Raw genomic sequence first — 20261 nt, forward strand, 5'->3', positions numbered from 1 at the left:
CATCAGTTGTGCGGAAGCTAGCAAGGAGGTAATAACATGACAGACATCTTTTGTAGCCAATAACCTTTAAAAAAAATCTTTTGCAAGAAATCAGATTTCTTAGGAGAAAACACTAGTGGCCTTTGATAATTGAGAGGGTTTTAGAGGTGCCCCCCTTCCAGAGGACTCGACCAGAGGCACCCACCCAGGTGCTGAAGCTAGAAGCCTGTGCTCCCTGTGTAGCTGCTGGAACAGTGCACAGAGAGCTCAGATTTTTGGCTTGTCATAGCCCATACTAGACCACAAGATGAGCTACTTAACATCAGCTAACATCTGATTAATAAGAAGTTGCCATGAACCGTTCACATCCATTGTATGTTTTCCTTTTAATCATGAGAGAAATCACGTTTAGTACATTAAGCAGAATCAGCATTTTCAAAATGCTGAAGGAAGACCTGTTTGGTTTGGCTGTGGTATTTCACTAGCTTTTCATTCTATATCTCCATTTTTTGTTCAGTTCTGCTGTAAGTGGATGAAGTTGAAGCTCTGTTGCGCAGTTTCCAGCCTCCTATCCCAGCGTGTTTCTTTACAGGCTTAAGAAAATGGCTAGCATTTATTTTCACTGCATGGCTGTTGGTATTTCACATAAAATGTCTGTTTTTAACAGGAAAAAGAGAATCTCTGTAATCTGGAAAAGAAATATTCCACGCTTTCTGGAGGAAAGGGATTTCCTGTCAGTCCCAACAGTTTAAAAGAGGTAAAGAGATTCACTGCTTTTTACTTTACCATAAGTAACTTTTAATAACTTTAGTATTTAGTGAAGTCCTACTCATACAATTTTTTTGAGATGTGATGAAACGACTTTGTAAAGCTCTTCATGGAAGTCTAAATGTATGGGTGAGCAAAAATAGCTTCTCTTGACATTTTCCCAGATGTGACTGGTATCGCCTTCATCTCTTGCCCTGGAAAAATGATCACTTTTATGTGTGTGTGGCGGGGGGTGAGGGATGGTGGTGTGTGCTTAATTTTCTCAAAATAGACAATTAAACCTCATTGAAGTGAAGAAGAATGAGCTCCACAAATAACTCTGTTCAAAGTACAAATACAGTTCAGTCTTATTTTTGCACTGTAGATTTTATCATTGCCTCTCCACCCTCCTCCCTGCCCCTTTTATTCTAAGGCTCTGTAGTAAAGCATGACAAGTGTACATTTTGATATTTGTAAAAAGCATTGAATTGAAGATTTCAAGCTATTGTGGTTGTAAGATAGCTATTGAGCTATTTATTTAACTATTTTGAATAGTTAGAGTAAAGGTGCCAAATATTTTTTGCGGAAAAAAAATGAGTGAGTTTGGGTAATGCATGATGAGACCCAGAGCTTACCTGCAGCTGTCAAGACTTCGTAGCTTTGAGGGTACTGCTTTAAGCCTCAAGGTCCATGAGGAAGGTCAGTGTAAGGTAAGCCATAGTCCATTACAAAGATTCAGTCTGCAGCTATGATATTAGCGTTAACTCCCCATGGTTAGCTTCTTGACTTGACTTGACGAATCTGCAAATTGCAGATAAGCATGGAGTTACAGATGGAGAAGCGGAAAATCTAGCATTTAAAATACACTGACAGGTATCTCTTGCTGCTTCATTAACTTCTGCTTAAGAGGCCTGACTGGACTTGCCAGATCTGCTTGTATCGAAGCCCTGAATAAGGTCTGTCACATCTAACAATGTAAGAAGTTGGGCTTTTGAAGTCTATAGCAACCATGTGTCCTCTGGGCACCTGGGAAATGTGGTCTTGCTTATTCAGGCTCGAAGCTCCTGGTGAACCCAGGTGGCCTCCAGCACACGACAGCGGGGTTGAGCACCCTTCCTCATTGCAAGCCATGTTGCAGATACTTAGACTTCCAGTGTCCTGGGTGACACTGTGATCTGGACATCTCACCTCCCACCAGGACATCTGGCAAGTCTAAGCTTCGTTTGTTTTTTTTTTCATTTTGAGCTGGATCTGTTCATTCTCTCACTAGAGAGTGGGTGCTATCTCTGATTTTTATCTTCATATCCACATAATGGTTTGCTTAATCACAGATACTTCAAAATGCAACTACATTAAGTGAGCCTGACACTGTTTTTATTGGAATGGATTATTCAGTGGTGTCATTCTGTTCACTGCAGTGAAGTCAGTTAGGAATTACTCTAAGGTAAACAAGAGAAGCAACAGCATGGGTTATCTGTTTCGTGCTCTGTCCCTATAGACTCTGTCCTATAAACGGATGTTAGAGTTTGTCTCAGTCCAGTTTAATTTCTCTCTGACTGCTCTGGCACCTTTAAAAATCGGGCACCAGATGATACGCGGGCTTAAACAGACTCCCTGCACACAGAAGTTGATTTCACCGTGCCATTGCTCATGTGTCAGCTGAGTCTGAGGTCCAACATTTCGGAGCCCCTCCTCACCAAAGCGCCCGTTTGTAACTGTCTCTCCCATCCATTGTGAAGCTTATGCCCTGCCTGCATAGCAACAGAGAGTGACATGACCTCGCTTAGAGAGGCAGGATGCCTATCCCAGTACTTAAATAATTGAGGAAAATCAATATTGTTTAAAAGTTCAGCATTGACAAAATGACTGGGATGCCTAATCTGACTTGAAACCCTTTATTTAGTCTAACGTAACAGGGCCCTGAGCTTATGTACAGCACAGTCATTTGTTATTTGCTTATTTTTTAACTCCGTGGTGAATCCCCATTGGGGCTGTGAGTCCAAACTGAATGTTTTTTATATAATGGTGAAAGCGCTTTTATGATCTATAAAAATGAATATAACATTGCATTCAGAGACTTGCCCAGTTTTGGTTACTGATATACTACTACTACAAGATGGTTAAGCAAGATTTATGTTTAATCACACTGGACTCTATTTTACTCTAATATGGCCACATGTTTTGAGAGGGGAACTTCAGTATCTTCCACAGTCTCATTCTCATTTAATAGCTCATCAAATGATACCCGTGTTACGATTTCCCTCCTATTTCTAGAGTGCTGTGTTCACAGTATGATACTTAATTTTCCAGAATTGTGCATCTGCTTGAAATAACTGATAAAATACATTGAAAATTATGCTCATAGATAATGTTGTTGGTATTTTTTTTCAGCCTGCCTTTTATGATCAGTGCTAAATTTATGCAGTTTTGAAAAGAAGTAATACAACAGCAGCCGGCGGCTTCTTTTACTGAATTGCTAAAGTATACATACTGACATTTCACTGTACTGGTACAGTAATAGAGACAGCCCCTTCAACACCTTCTCAGTTGAAAAGCTGCTTACCATCTTGATTTAAAAATAAGCATATTTCTTTCTCATTTTTATGACATTTCTTCAACAGTAATTTATTCTTCCTTTTGTGTAGCTTTGTTTTCTATGGATAAGGAGTTAGGCCATTTGACTTTTTGCAGTCTGGCATCCTATACACCATGGATTCGAATCCATTCTTTGCTTTTTTAAATAACATTTGTTCAGGTAACACCATAACACATGCAATAATTGTATTCTGCCATTGTATCTCAGATCTGCTTGTGTAAATGTTCTCTTCAGGCAGAAGCACACTCTAATGTCTGTGCCTTTCCTCAGCCCGTCACCTCCTGTGGGGTTTTTTTTGTTGGTTTTTTTTTTTTTTTTTAGAAAAAGGCAAATTGTAGAGGCCATGGGGCTAACACTAACAGTATCTTACCTGAGTCTCCTGGTAACGCCTAAAAGTTAGAAGCAACTTCCAAACAATGCAAATAGAAGGTGTTGTGTCAGCATAATTTATAGAGTAACAATGGCATGTCTTTATGTAAGTTCTTCCCAGTTCTGTTAGTCATTTGGTTTGCTTAAACTAGGTCAAAAGTTAGGGAAGAATGAATCAGGGTAAGTTATTTTATTTAAACATGGGGGAGGAGAAATAAAAAAAAAGGGTAAATAAAATTTGTTCTTTCTTTTCCTCCAATCTGCTCTCCTGAGAAAGAGTTACTTAATTTCTAAAGGGTATTTACATTTTAGTAAAGACTTTTGGTCACTTAATGTACATTTGCTTTTTGATCACAGAAATGTATTTGTTTAAATGAAGAACAATTTTCAGAATCCAAGTATTCAACATTTGAAAAGCTTGACGATAATTTTATTTTATTCATGATGAAGTATTTCAATGATAACAAATATTTGGCTGTATCACTCTAAACTAACTTTCATCGTACTGGATACATTAATACTCTTGCACGTCTTTTGGCTTTTGCTCCTTTTAACTTCTGAATTCCTCCTTTTAGGGCTATATCAGTGTAAGTGAAATTAGTGAGCTGTATGGCAATTCCACGAATATATCCCCTTCCACCCAGCCCCCCACAGATGCTGAAGCAGTTGCCACTGAGCCTTCCACGGCTGTGCTGACCAGCCAGCCACAAAATAAAGAGGTTTGTTTGAGAGACATTTCCCTTTGTTTGCATTGTTCTTTCATGGCTGCCTTTTAATTTTCTTTTTCTTTTTTTTTCTTTTTTTTCTTTTTTGGTAATTCAACATGTAACAAATTGACCCTAAGGCAAACTGCCGTCTGCCAGTTACCAAATCAGATAATGATTTAATAATAAAGCTGAAGGACTGCTCCAGTTGTAAACTGGCTTTGATGATGTAGATGGGACTTCGAAGGCCAAAAAACCTGAATGCTTATGACCCAAGCAGCAATAAGTGACAATCTTTGCCTGTCGAACACTGTAGAGTAATGCACCCTTGGAGAAACAGTCTGCGGACACATATAATGATTACTCTTTCAGTGGTGCTAAGGGGTTAATTTTGTGTGTTCTGTAGCTTTTTTGTTCCTGGGAGGTGATAGAAGAAGCATATCTTGACTATTTGGGGGAGATGGGTAGCTTCTAGTTATCTTAGCTACTTCATGGAGTCTGTCCGATCTGTGTCTTCCAGCTTACTCTTTCTTTTCTTCATTCTTTGTGATGGTTTTGCCTTTGTAATGACCATAGCAAATTTTGAATAAATCCCCCTTTAAAGGAATGGAATAATCTTGTGAATGTAAAGCCATTTATCTTTGTGTTGCAACTGGTTTAGAATTTGGCATTTCTGTGCTGCTTCTGGTAGTTAAATACGCCTCCAGTGTTGCAATACAATACATCTCCTTTCCTGCTAAATGCTCCAACAAAACACAGTGCTAAAACTGCAGCTTGTATGTGCCGTATCTTTTGAGCGATTCCAAAAAGAAAACTCTGTGTGTAATTTCTCTTTTTTCTATAAAGCTAAGATCACCTCTCTGTTCTGGATTTGTGTTTCCTCACTCTCTTTCTCCTCGCTCTATTGCTCAACTTCCATCAGTCCATTGGCCTGAGGTCATGGCAACTCATGTAGATCCTATTCCTTTATCTGATACACCTCCACCTCTGCCAGCTAAGAAACACCGCAGGCAACAACAGGTAACAGATTCAAAGCTGATAACTTGGGATTATTATTTATGGTTGGTTTTGTTATGGTGGCCATGAAGTTGATTTATGTGTGAAGTTTTTAGAGGGATATGATGGATAATAAGTTGATCGTGCTTGCGCTGTGTTGCACTTAAAGGCACTGCGCATTTAAAAATAAGCACAATGCATTATAGAATGTTACTGAACAAACATTCTCCTTATATAAACAATCCAGAGGCAAATACTAATGTTTAGGAGCCATTGTAACTGTCAGAAGACTTGCAGCGATAAAGTACAGGTGGCTACATTTGAAATCCTATTTTAATTTTTCATATATATTTGAACAATGCCTCTCAAAAGCTGTATCAGTTTTAAGCCACCGATTCATTAGATTAACTTGTACATAAATGTTTTTCTTTGTAATTTGATTCTAGTTGTACACTAGACTTGAAGTTTCTTTTTAAAAAATTAGGTACAGGGACATGTACATAAAATGTGCACATAAATTTAATGTATTTTCTTAATCAGCATGATTTTAATGTGATATTTGTAGAAATTCTGGAAAGCACTGTGAAGCAGGTGGTACTCTGCATTGTAGATTTCGTTCTTTCCAGTGAAGTTCCTAGATTATCACCTTCACTATATTCCATATAGAGCATAACTGAGCAAGTAGGTCAATTCATTTTGTCAAAACTGTGTAACAAATTACATTTGAAGCATTTCAGAAATCTGGAAGAGCGAAAGAAGCAGCACAGGGAATGCATGTACATGAGTGATACTTTACCTCGCAAGAAAACCACTCCGTCTGTATCACCGCACTTCAATAGCTCTACGCTTGGACGAAGCGTTGCATCTAAAGTACGTAGTTGCATGCTATTAATAGTCTTCCAACGTCTATATAAAAATCTGTATTATGTTAGAGGTAAGGTTGGGTAGAACTGTAAGCTTTACATAATCTCCTAAATTCACATTTGAAATTGACGTGGAAAGAAATTCATGTTTATTAACATGTGGGAATATACATGAAGCCTTTATTTTGACCTCTGGAATTGCCGTGCTGCAATAGTAACCATGCATTTATGATTAATGTATCTCAAGGATTGTATTTCCAGGCTAGTTTAAATTGATTCTAGAGACACAACAGGTTGTTTTCCTTCTTACCTAAGGCCTCTAAAGGGTAAAGGTTGTGTATAAAGTGAAAACACTCTTTATTTGTGATGTGCTAAATCAATAAACAGCAGGAAGGTGGAGATATTACTTTGGAAACGTTTTGTTCTAATAGGCTTCGCACAACTAGAATATCCGTGGCTGACTGATACGATGCGACATTGATACCCATGACAAAGCAAGTTATTTTACCATTAGTTTCCGATACAAAAAAAAAGTCTTGAAGTGTAGTTTTAAGCACATATTTACAAAATTTCCTGCAGGGACATTTACCATTAGGACAGAGCAACAGCTGTGGCAGCGTCCTTCCTCACTGCTTGGCAACCATGACCAAAGAGTCAGAGTCGAGAAGGATGCACAAAGGTAAGACCTTTTTATTTGATTCATTGCTGTTAAAAGTCAGTGTTTAATTTTTCAGAAAATAAGTCTGAAACTCATGTTGCTATAATCAACCAGGCTGTAAAATGAGAGTTTCCTTCTTGGTGAAAAAAGCAAGCTCTAAATGCCATTTGCAGATATCGGCCAAATAAGATGTTAAGATTATGATGTAGTCACACATAGAGTTTTGAAGTATGTGGTCATCAAATATACTCCAGTAAACATGAAAAGTATTTTGAAAAATACACATTGGTTTAACTGGGTAATTTCCATGAGTGTTTTTGAGGCAATGTGTTAAAGGTACTACATGTTGCTTTCTTTTTCCTTCCTTCCTTTTTTTTTTTTTTTTGAATAATTCTAACCATGTTGTGATCTTAATTTTTTTTTTTAACAGGCATGTATTTTTTGCCCAGATAAAGTAGTTCCCTAGACAGAGATACCCTTGCAAATCTGTAACGGTGCTTTTGTAACTGCTCTTTAATATTTGGGCTACAAAATAGGAAAGGAGGGAGTTGTTCTGTTGTGGATAGATAGCTGCATTTTTGTAATAGGGACATGGCAATTCTGGATCCAAAAGTAAATTACATCTTTGAAACGTTGTCCTGTAGGCTATAGGGTTCTGTGTCTGTCATTTGTGGCCTTGAGTCGATACAGTTTCTGCTTTAACAAGATGCATTATTCATGTGTCCCATTGTCACGTGGAATTGGTCCTCAGTGCCATCTGTCAGTTTCTTTTCTTTCTGGCATCTGCATCACTGTTACCAATATAAGTGCGAGAGGTCCTTATGTAGAATCGCTCTGACTAAGCCTGAGCTGAGATAGGATCCAACCTGTCCTTATAGGACTTGTCAGAGCCAGCAGCTGTTAAAGGTCAAAGAGCCCGACGGAGGTCAGCCATACGCACCAAGATGACTCAATAGAGGGATGGAAGAAGCTTGCTGAGAAGGGATCATAACTTATAACATTCATTTCATAGAGCTCATCCAGTTGTGATTTGTTGGTTTTGAGCTTTAGTAATGCAGCAGGCCTTCCACAAACCTACCGTGTTGTGGCTAATTTATCCCAAAGTATTTCAGATGTGATACAAAAGGACCTTCATACTCAGCTTGGAGAGCTTTGATGTGATGTGTGTGCAAGGGTGCAATAGGTTGCAAGTACATTCACGCTCGTTGTTATGCTGTTGTGCAGAAAACATTTTGTTTCAGTCTGTTTCAGTAAGGATAGTTTGGCTAAACTTTGATTACAAGAGATCACATGTTTAAAATTGGAAATATTGCTGTAAAATGGTTGCAAAAGAGCATTAATGTGTGACCTAAAACAATTACAAAGTTTCACCAAACCTAATATAGGCAAAGATCAGAGTTTTAAAAATAAATCGATCACTTTAATGTTCCTTCTTTTTGTCAGCATGCAATTAAGAAAATCCTAAGAGTATAGGCAGATTTCTTGACTTCAGAGTGAGAAAGAAAAAAAAACCCCACAAACCAAAAGTGAATTACGGCCTGACAAAGAAGAGAGGCAGGGGAGAAGAAGAGAGATGCATTTGTTAAGGCACTTGGCACAGTATTTGTCAAATGCCATGAAGAATCGTGTGTGCTATACTGCCTGCCACACTAGAAGATGACCATGATTTTATGAAAGATCCAATAGTTTGAATTGAATACTAAGGTATGAAGAGAGCCTTACAGGATTAATTCATACTAGGAAAAGGGACAGTTCTAGATTGCTTTGTCCAAGGGAAGTGATGCTGCTAACAGGTGCTTTACTTGAACTCTCACAGAACAGAGGGATAGAGTATGTCCCTTAGTAATTAGCAAAGAGTTCATTCCCTTGGCGTTCAGCATGGAGCTCCATGAATTTCTTCCTGTTGGAGGAGCCTGAAGACCATAACTGCTTTCTCTTGTGCTGAAACGCAGTTGTTTCTAAGTTTCTTTGTCTCAGTAACACACCACAGAAGTTTCCATGTGGCTCTTTCTGTTGGTATGTGGGTATCCCACTGCAGTGCAGAACTTGGCAAGGAAAGAGATGTCCAAGTCAGAGGGCTAGAATCAGATCCTAGAGCGCTTCTATCCAGCTATACAAAAGGGCCAGTGCATACTGGACACACATGATCATCATAACTAGCTTTCAGCATCCCACCCCGAAACTGCTCTGGATTGCTCCGACTAGCTTGTTCCATGACAAATGAGGTTTTGAAGGGGGATAGCCCTACGCGGTGAGATAGCCACCAGCCCAAGCTGCGTCAGCTCAGGCTGGAGGAGTAATCCTCGGGCTTCTTTCATTCAGCCTCATAGGCACAGCCTTAATGAATGTCGTGGTACGAGCAAGGAGGGGTCTGTGTTCAACTTGGTGTGATTTCTGGTTTCCCCTAACACCTCATACCCATGCTCAGCGCGCAGAAGGAAAACAAGCTTTTCTTCCAAGTCATGAGTAAAGGGTGTGCATTTGTGCAGGACAGTAAGATTTGGGCAATGTTTTGAACGTGGTGTGGTATTTAAAAATACCACACAGTACAACTGAAATGGAATAGTATTGTCAATTAAAATTCTGAAATCTTATGTGACTTCCACTAAAATCTGCGAGACTTGAGTCTGTGTAACTAAGATTAATTTCAGCAGACGTCCTTAAAGGCATCATTGAAAACTAAGCCAAGTCTCACATCAGTGGACATCCTTGGCGATGTTCTTTTATTCTATCACTCTGTGATAAACGTTCATTAGATAATAAATACACTGTATTTCTTACAAAAACATTCTTGATGTAGATCAGACTTGCCTTTTCAGACTAAGTGAATGTTTTGGAGGAGTAAGATCCTCTACCAAATCAGTGGAACTCTGCAAACGTATGGATACTGCTTATACTGATAAATATGTGCTCACTTCTGTTCCTGCTCTAAAAATTAGTTGTTTACCTAAAATAGGTGATGAATAGATAAAAAGTGTTCTTGACTTGTCAAGTGTATTGAACCACTGCTTGCTTTCTTTGCATTTCTTTTCCCACCTGACAGGCTTTCACTCCGTCAGTTTTCTGTGTTCAAGGTGACGTATTGTGGCTGACGTGGGGCTCTCGCGTCACTGACAGCTTAAGCGTACAGCTGCACCAGGCGCATTGGAGCTGGGTGTGCGCAGCTCGGTGGAGCTCCAGGGTCTCACACGATACATGTCATTTCACCCACTGTGGAGCACTGGCTATCACGCAGTGTCCCATAAACTGCTATACAAAGAGGATGATGTGGCCGTGAAGCAGTAATAGTAGCTTACCGCGTTCCTTAGGGCTTAAAAGCATTGAGCAAACTTCTAGGCCAGATGTTTTGGCATGTTCGTATAGATCTGAAAAAAAGTAAGTTCAGCGGTGCCTGGAGGAAGACGTGGCAGCTCAGCTACTCTGAAGATGTTATCTGAGAATCATCACGAAATTAGCAATGGTATAAAATGAGTGTTCTCTAATTTGCTTTCTCCCGTTTTTCTAATTTCAGTCCAAGAAGGTAAATGTAAAAGTCTGAGATGAAAAAATTGAAAGTAAAAAATGGAGTCAGGAAATGAAGAACGGCCACTTGAGTCTGAACATGGAGTTCAATCTCTTTGTCTTTGTGCAGGAACAAGTAAAGTCTATGAATGAATTTTAGGTCAGATCCAGTAGGAAATATTTGAGGAAATATTTTTAAGCGCTAAATAAGTCTTTATTGTAGGATTACCAAAACTGTGCTGTCAGTCATGTGAGTTCAAGAACTGTTCTTGAAAGAAATAGTCACTGTCAATAATCAAAGCCTGAGTTAAGAGCAACTTATAAAAAGTTTAAGAGAAAGCATCTTTGATATAAATCATTAGTGGAAAAAGCTATTTCTTTGCAGCCATTTATGAGGTTTTTTTTGAAAGACTGTATTTATAAATTCATCACCTGTGTATGTGCCTTTGTAGGCAAACCATGTGCCAAAAAAAAAGAAAAAAAAAAAAAAAAGAAGGAAGAAGCTGCTCTCTGGTACAATCTACAGCCCTCGCTGTGCACAGGTCGAAAGCTCCCGTGGGGTGCTGGCTGCCAGAAGGCTGTGCAAGGACAGGCAGGAGCGAGGAGGGAGGGTTACCCAGTTCGGTCCCATTGATTATTGCAGGATGGACTCCAGAAGGGAAGAGGGTACAGTTAGCTGGGAGTTAAGATGTAAGACCAGATGCAGTACTGCCAACAAAACTGTTGGGACAGAGAAGTAATGCACTAGCAAGATGATTATTTGTATTCTTTCTACGCTCTACAGCAAAACAGTATACTGAGGGCCAGGTATATATGTAAAAACACATTATAAGCTTTTCAAAGCAGTTTGCTCTTCTTTTTTCCTTCTCTTTCTTTTATCGAACTCAGGAAAAGCCAGAAAAGGTATGAAAACATCCCTTTACCTGGCTTATCTATCTTTGTCATGTTTTGGCAAAAGTACCAATTGCATCAGCACTGTCAAGTTGTTCCCAAAATCTTGGAAAACTTTTAAATAATTGTTAAATAATGATAGCACTTCAAAAATTCTTTTTTTCCTGCTGTCAAATAGCCTGTCACAACAAAACTTCGGATTAATGCTAATAACTGCAGAGCTACAGCTTTCTGTAGGCCTAATTTTTTGCTTCTTTGCTCAGAGCCACACAAGTAGAGCAGAAAATTTAGAAATCTTTGCAGATCTGTGGGTGACAATGACAAGGTAGACAGACTTGGGCTTCCTACATTGGCATGTTTCCATACATTGGCACATATCTTGACATGTTAATGTCAATCTTTAAAAAAAGAAGAAAGAATGGAAATAAAAGAAAGTGTTATACTATCATCTTTTTTATGAAGTGCTATTTTTTAACATACTTGACAGTGCCACTTTTAATAACAATTTTCACCTGTAGTTCTGACCTCACCATAATTTTGTGGTGGTGTGTCTGGTTTTTGTGATTCTGCAATAACTCTTTTGGATTTATTTTTTTTTAATGATACAGCTTTATGGATATTTGCAGTATTTTGCTCAACAGTATGGCTGTTACCAGTGTTTACTGCTTTACTACAGAGAATACAAGCCAATGCAATAAGAAACATTTTCGCTCTTGTATCAGCTTAGACTTGGCTGACACAAGTCTTGGTTTGTGGGAAACTTTTAGTGAAGTGCTGGATCTTACGAGGGGTCTAATATTTTTAAGTGCATGTTCTGTGAAGAGGTACCTGAGCAGTTAAAAATTCTTTAAGCAAGAGATTGTGCCTGCACGATGTGTGAGTGGGGCTGTAACGGATGGAGGCAGGTTGGTCGGGAGCCTTCTCGCTGTCCGTGTGTGGCTGATGCTGATCGCCGAACTGCCTGTTGCTTACGGCACGAGGAGACAATGAGAACATCACGTTATGCTTTGTTTCTGTGAATGCATCTCATTTTGCAACCTAACCACTGTGTTTTTCTTGCAGTGTTTAGTTATGTTCGCATGATTACATAAATTTAACTGATAAATGGGTTCTTTGTCTTCATGGAAAGTTGACTTTTCTTAAGCAGAGCGTTTGTAAAATTGCTGTGTTTCTCTGTGCCTTTCAGATGGGTTTAATTTTCAGTGACATATAAGATACAGAATTAAGATTTCTAAGTAGTCAAGGTTTTGCAAAGGGCTTGACAGAAAAACATGCATTTGAATAACGTTCTTTTAGTAATTTATTTTTTTCTCTCTTTCCATAATGAATAATTGATAACTATTTCACAGGAGCAATTAGTCATTCCAAAGGTTCGAGTATGAAAGGTAATTGCTTATCTGCAATAACAGACAGCATTTGCCATAATAATGGGGGAAAAAACCCACCAAACTGCACATGTGAATCAGTTAACACCTGTGTTGTGTGACGCTATTATCTATGACTGCTGAGGTGTATTTGTGTCCCTTTTGTCTCTTTTACTAATCGGTGCAATTGAACTTTTATTGAAATTTAGTGTTCTTTCAAACGGCAAGTAAAGTCCTACTAGTTCCTTAGAAACCAGCTTTAATTGTCTGAAACCTTTGTGTGGTACAGAGAAAACTGAGGAAGAAAGAGGAAACTATCTGCCTTGGAAATGCTTGTAGGGCATGATTTCCTTAATAATATGCCGTAATTATTCAGCTTCAGTCATGCTTTTCAGATACCTTTTGGAGAATATTATAGCCTTTCCAAGGTAGAGCTGCGGTTGTCGGCTCCCTGAACTGGGACTCGCCCCACTCCGGCATGGCTAAAAAATACAAGACAGTAACCTTGTACGTGCAGACAGTGAATAAGAATAAGGCAGGAACACATTCCCACTTTAAACTTGTTTTCCTAACATCAGTGTCTTAATGGTGTCTAGTTAAAATTTTTATCTGGACTTTGTTGCATTTGTACATTTGTCTGCATTTTTCCCGTCTGTTTATCTTAAAAATGTGGAATGTCAGTGGCTGGTTTCCTGTACGAATGGGAGGTCTTTATGTAATCTAACAGTCCTTCCTAATTTCCAACTCTGCCACCAGCTCAGATTTTGGGTCAGGAATGTGCAGAGTGTTATCAACTTTACTGAGTATCAGAGGTGTGAGAAAGTCACTTCTTGCATTGATTGAAGGAAAAGATGAGCAGTGCAGTTGCATTTGTAGTCACATAGATTTAAAAGGGAACTGTAAAACAACTGTAAAACAACAACCGTCATTATACTCTCCTTTTCCTCAGGCAAGCTCAACAACCTCTCTGTAAGTCTATTAAATACTGCTGCATTATTTGCAAAGAGCAATGGAGACATGAGATAAAAATAGTTCTGAAGAAATATTTTTTAAAAGAGACATAGTCAAACAAAGTTCCCTGTGTTCAAGAAGGATGGCTTTTCAGAAAGGATGATTTTGTGGAAAAATGACAGCGCAAAGAACTTAAATGTTGCGTAAACCTTATTTTTCTTTACAGTCATTGAGCTATAGGGATCTGCTTCAATCATGTAGGGTGAACAGCAGTTTCAAAACTCCATGAAAATACCTCTACACCAGTAACTACAAGCATGTAACAAGTAGCCTACATTATTTCAGCTGAAACTAAAAGCCCAACTTTGTAACTACCAGAAGGCAAAGTTCCCCAAACAGACAAAAAAAAATCCACATTCAGTAAAATCAAGCAAACAGGTACTCAAGACCATTGAATATCAGGGCTGGTGTTTTTTTTTCTTTAATTTAATCAGTCTCAGTTCTTCTAGATCCCTGAATTTAGCTGCATTACTTTCCAGATTAGCCTAATTTTCATTTGTTCAAATTAAATGTTCATAATACACATACAAGAATATGTATTGAAACATCAGCCATACTAATCTGCATATATTTGTGTCTGTCATAGATTAAACAGGTATTTAAAGGTTTTATATCAGTTATGACTAACTTGTGAAATTAACCTTAACGTTGTAGTACCTTGGTCATAGTGCAATGAAGACTGAGCTGAGGTTCAAAATGCTTGTGCTTCTAACATCTTATGTTCGGGTCACAAAATTTCTGTGTAAAGTAAACGTTTCCTCTGTACTCTGTAGGTTACAACCATCAACGTATTTGTGAAAACCAAAGGCAGAAATCTCCCGAATTCTACAGCAGAACAGCATCCGAATCCAATGTGTATTTGAACAGTTTCCATTACCCAGACCGTAGTTACAAGGACCATGCCTTTGATACACTAAGCTTAGACAGTTCTGACAGTATGGAGACAAGCATATCGGCATGCTCACCAGATAACATTTCCAGGTAAATCACCTTTCTTTCTGATGTTATAATGGTCATAGGGTTATAATGAAAAAAGAGAGTATGTACATGTTGATGCTATGGTAATGTGAATGCTGCTAAGTGGTTAAGACAATGTATGATCATTAGACAGGCAGAATATTTAGTATTTGTGTCACCCTTCGTCATCAGGTTTAACTGTCATCTCACCTGTTTATTTAAAAATGGAAAATAAAAATATGGAGAGGCTAAGTGATAATGTTGAAGGCCACAGAGAAATCAGTGTCAGTCCTGAACTGAAATTATGAAGTCATTGATGCTCTTTGCAGCACAAGAAGGACATGGACCTGTTGGAGCGGGTCCAGCGAGAGGGCCACAAAGATGATCAGAGGGCTGGAGCACCTGTCCTATGAAGACAGGCTGAGAGAGTTGGGGTTGTTCAGTCTGGAGAAGAGAAGGCTCCGGAGAGACTTTATAGCAACTTTCCAGTATCTGAAGGGCACCTACAAGAAGGTTGGAGAGGGACTTTTTACGAGGGCATGTAGTGATAGGACGAGGGGTAATGGCTTCAAACTGGAAGAGGGCAGGTTTAGAATAGATATCAGGACGAAATTTTTCAATCTGAGGGTGGTGAGACACTGGAACAGGTTTCCTAGGGAAGTTGTGGATGCCCCATCCCTGGAGGTGTTCAAGGCCAGGCTGGGTGGGGCTTTGAGCAACCTGGTCTAGTGGGAGGTGTCCCTGCCCATGGCAGGGGGTTGCAACTAGGTGATCTTCATGGTCCCTTCCAACCTAAACCATTCTATGATTCAGAGTGGGTAATACCTGAGCTTCCTTCCCTGGTCACTAGAGACTTCCTGTGATAGGACATCTCTCAAAGACATCTGCCAGCAATGAAGTACACTTGTTCCATAAGTTCTGTAACTTACTAGAGCCTTGCACATAAACTTAATGGAGTCTTACGCTGAAGCACTCAGAGCTCCTCTGGTGATCTATTTTTGCCCTTTCCTCTCCCTTTTCTGGATCAGTAAAAACAAAGATATGACAACGCAAGGCATAGAGCCCTCGGCTGCTTTTCTCATCCTCAGAGGCTGTCACCTCAGACACTTCCCCTCAGATAAAAGGAACATCAATGATCTGTGTTAAAAGAAAAGTCCAGCCGAGTCTCAAAATTGTGTACAAACAATTTTCTTCTGACAGTCTGGTTTTAACGATAGCGCTTTCATTTCTGCTCACAGTCCTTCCCTAGCAGTTTCACAAGCATAAGTGGGGGCTGATAATTAAGTACAACATTGTCACAGGATTAAGAATCCCTTGCGAACACAAGGACAGCTTTTTTGGCTAGCATGTTTTGTTTTATTCAGCATCTGTTTCCTGTAACAGGGTATCAGCCCACTGATTTCCGCTTGTAGTCTTTATCACTGCAATGTTAAGGGTTTCAAAAAATACCAGTGGCACTGATTCTGCTGGCTGGGGTTTTTTGGGGGGGGTTTTTTTTTAAATTTATTTATTTTTAATGTAAAAAAATTAGGACTCAGGTTTTGAGAATTTTTGTTTTAAATAGATACATAGTTGGCAAGTTTCTGATAGCTGGAGACAGGCTGGGAATTACGAAAAACAAACTAACAACAAGAACAAAAAAAAACAAACAAAGAACCTCTACAAACCAAACCAAACCCAAAACCAATCAAAAAAAAAACCAAACAGAAAAGGACCCACTACAACAGGCATTTCAGTTTCTAACAAGGCAAAAATTGGTGAGGGAAGAAAAGAGCGCGGGCTGATTTTGTTGATAAGTCTTGGAAGACAGGCAGTTAATTTTCCTTGACAAACTTCCCTTGAGCAAAATGAATTCAGATTCTTTTAGATGATGTTTGAGAATCTTTTCTAACCATATCAGATTTTAAAGAAAAACAATTTATCTTGCTTTGTTCTGATACATTTAAAATATATAAAGTACAAATTGCCTTGTATAAGCTGAGAGAGACCTTTTTTTTTTTTTTTCTGGAAATGCAGAAAATCTGTCGGTTCTCAACCTACAGAAGAAACAGAACCACTGTAGTCATTCATCAACTCACCAAACAGTAGTTGTTTCAAGATTTGTTAGCAACTTATTTTTTTGTGGTTGAGGTTTCAGAGATTATGATGATCTGCTATGCATTAAGTTCTGTAAGCAGGATAAGCAAATCAAAGATGAAAGACTTTAACTAAGCTAAAGTATTGACAAGTTTTATATGGGAAAACCTGATGCAATTTATGCCTCATTGCTTTCACTGAAGTTATTTGACCTAGATTCTCTTGGCCCATCAGCTAAACATAGCGTGGCCAAACTTGGCTTAGGCACCTAAGTCAGTGGCCCCCTTTTTTTCAGAGACAATAAGCTTTTAGAGCTCAACTAGATTTCAGATGGATTGTACCTTTTCTGCAGGCTTGGGTTAAATGAGTTATGGGTTTTTTTTGTATTGTATTGTGTTCTCTCGTGAAACATATCCCCAATATCAGGCAGAAAATGTCTTCTGAAGAATGTCACATTTCTGACAAAAATCCTGGTCTTACAGACATAACTATGAGAGGCTTAGAAAGCGAAGGATGTTGTTCTTACTTCCCCCCCACTCCCCCTTGCCCAGGACACACTATTTGGACTGCTTCCATTCTACCTGTGTCCCTCCACAGTTGGTCCGTATGGTATTCAGTGACATGAGTAAACCTGCCATCTGACACCCCCTTCCACTCGAGGGGTCAGACAGTGTTTTCAGTACAGTCCCGGGTCAAGTTTCTCTGTGCCCTCAACATTTGAATCCATTTTATTTCCTCGCGCTGTGCTTTAGTCTAATGGCATCATTAATGGTAATACAGTAATATTTTACATCAGCTGTTTTTCTTGAACAGCGTAAGATGAAAAATAAAATAGAGAGCACGCCATGGAAATGCCACAGTTGAAATGGCTGTTAAATTGAGATGAAACAAAACTGTACTGGAGAAAAGAAACAAAAGAACAAAGGAGAGGTGAAGGTGGCAGCTGTGTTGTGCTGGGCCAGGATCCAGCGCTCTTTGTGATGACTCTTGTTTCTTTGGCTTGCCGGTTACTTTAACTAGTAGATCCTTCCTGACACTGCTCTGTCACTAAATAGGCTTTATGCATAGCTCTTAATCCTCCTTATTTTGTTCGAGCATCTTTTGATGATGAGCTCAGTGAGACACAAAACAAGAGACAGTCTACAGACAGAAAGATGGGTGTATTCAGATGGCTACTAATGCCAGCTCTGAGTATCAGTAGTGTGTTCGATTAGGACATGGTAAACACCTCCATCCATATTCTGTTATGTGGGAGAAGACGACAGATCACAGGGGACTGACAAGATGCATTTTTCGGAACTTGAGTATGCATTTTTCACGACTCGGCATGGAGAAATGTATACACTGAGAGTGTATCATATACTTTATACGTATTTTTTGCTAGTGCCTGCCACACTGAATTGGATCAGAACGGTATCAACTCCATTCTAAAACTGTCTAATGTTAGACTGTAAAATATGTCTTTGTATACCAAGTATTCTTTTAAATAACTCTGATTTTTTTTGTGCAGTGCTAGCACTTCAAATGTTGCAAGAATAGAAGAGATGGAGAGACTTCTGAAACAAGCACATGCTGAAAAGACCAGGCTGCTTGAGACCAGAGTAAGCATAAATTTATGAGTAAAACTAAGAGTGGGCATGTTAGTTAGATAGTATCCTCCTAAATGCAACATTGGACCCAAAATAGTTTACACCTAATAGACGTTTTAAAAATTACCTCTCCCGCCTTAGTTTGGACTGGTTTCACCCTCATACTACATCTTTGAGCCCATATGAAATAGCTGCTATCTCAATGGGTGAGTTGTTGGTGAAATCCCATCAGAAGCTAGGGCAGCATTGCTCCTACACCTGCTAGGAGAGCTGCTTAAGAAGAATGTTGATTTCTAAAGTGGTAATATTTTCAATTTTGATTCCAATTCTTGGTCCACTTTGCTGGATATATATTTCTGCCTGCATAAGAGGCAAAAAGGGATTTAGTCCTAGCTTAGAAATTACATTATCAGCTATAGTTTCACACGTAATTGAAGTTCTGCATGTGCTGTGGTACTTAGGAACGGGAAATGGAAGCTAAAAAACGAGCTCTGGAAGAAGAGAAGCGCCGCAGAGAGCAACTTGAGAAAAGATTGGAAGAAGAAACTAGCCAGAGGCAAAAATTAATTGAAAAGGAAGTCAAAATACGTGAGAAACAAAGAGCACAGGTGAGATACGTTGACATGAAATGGTTTTCAGGTGCAAGACTTCCCCTTGATATACAGAAGGGACTAAGTGTATTTCTGCCAACGGTAAACAGAACTGCTTTTAGTTGAATAGATGGATGTCGTATTTTTGAGGTGTAACTGTGCTGCTAAAAGTATGTTTAAGCTCTTGGAGCCTTAGATGTCTGAGTATTCATTTAAAGCTAAATAATAGCATAGATATTTATTTAGCATCTTATATCTAAAGTACAAATATTAATCCTATAAAATTTGTTATTGAGTATGGGCAGAGCAGAATTTTTTAGCCTGAACAACAGAAATTTGTGAGTGTGCTAATTTTATAAACTATTGGTGTTTTTTTTCTTTCTTTGTATAGATAAAATACCTTGGAATGTGAATTGTGACTTCCAAATGTTTGACTGAAAAAAAACAAACAGATAAAGAAGCTTTTCCAGCCCCATATCTACTCTAGAGAGGAAATAGTATTTTTCCTAATGTTACTGGGACATTACAACATGAGAGACATTATTTAATTAAAACAGTGTTACCTCCTACATCATCTTGTTTCTTGTTAGGATTTAGAGGTATCTTGAGCTTTCTTTAGGCTGTCTTACCTATTTGTTTATTCCACCACAACTAATAAGGTCTATATGGTACAGCAAATAGACTAGGCAGTCATTTTATTGCTAGTATAGTATAGCAAGACAATGTCTTCATCTTAATATATGTATCGAAGTGCAGAGGAGTCCATATCATATTTTAGTATCTTTCTGCTTTTATCTGTGCTACTATTGCTAATTCTTTGTTTCATGAGTTACTATTATATTTTTTAATGAACATTCCTACATAACTTGCCTTTCTAGTTGATAAGGCTAAATCAGAACAATAGGACAACCCCAGAGGAACTTTAAGCTGTTTCTGGTTAAATATATCCATTCCTTTGTTTTTATATAAAATGCAATTACCAAGTGTTAAATTTTATGCATACGTTACTTGAACGCCTTCTTTGTTTCTAAGAAATGTTAATGACAACTCAAGTACGGCGTAAACAACGATGCCATGCTTATATCTTTATCCCAAATTGGAGCATGCATGTGTTGTAATAGAATGCCCTATCGGTTACTGCTAATTGGCAGACTTGGCAGAGAGGCTGAAGGCTGAATTGGCAGGAAGACAAAACGTATCTGTTAAAAATAACTACCATTTTTTTATTAACTTTTTTCTTTCCTTTGTACAGCAAGACCCAATTTTTAATTTTTTTTTCAGCACTTCCTGACACTTAGAAACGTGAACTCGGGGAGGGAAGTCCACCTTTGCACTTGCCAAAGCTGCTGCCAGCTTGTATCATACAGGAC

At 38.7% G+C, this 20261-nt stretch overlaps 1 protein-coding gene across 1 annotated transcript in view; it reads left to right on the top strand.

Moving 5' to 3' along the window:
* PHLDB2 (pleckstrin homology-like domain, family B, member 2) overlaps positions 1–20261 on the top strand; it is a 60392-nt gene that overhangs the window by 34656 nt on the left and 5475 nt on the right. The window contains exons 9-15 of the mRNA XM_009888492.1: positions 647–736; positions 4267–4410; positions 6121–6261; positions 6834–6933; positions 14453–14660; positions 18223–18313; positions 18763–18909. Of these exons, the coding sequence (XP_009886794.1) occupies positions 647–736; positions 4267–4410; positions 6121–6261; positions 6834–6933; positions 14453–14660; positions 18223–18313; positions 18763–18909 (921 nt within the window). The remainder of the gene's footprint in view (positions 1–646; positions 737–4266; positions 4411–6120; positions 6262–6833; positions 6934–14452; positions 14661–18222; positions 18314–18762; positions 18910–20261) is intronic.

The sequence above is a fragment of the Charadrius vociferus genome, unplaced genomic scaffold, assembly GCF_000708025.1.
Source record: "Charadrius vociferus isolate BGI_N301 unplaced genomic scaffold, ASM70802v2 scaffold487, whole genome shotgun sequence".
In the NCBI taxonomy this organism is placed as follows: Eukaryota; Metazoa; Chordata; class Aves; order Charadriiformes; family Charadriidae; genus Charadrius; species Charadrius vociferus.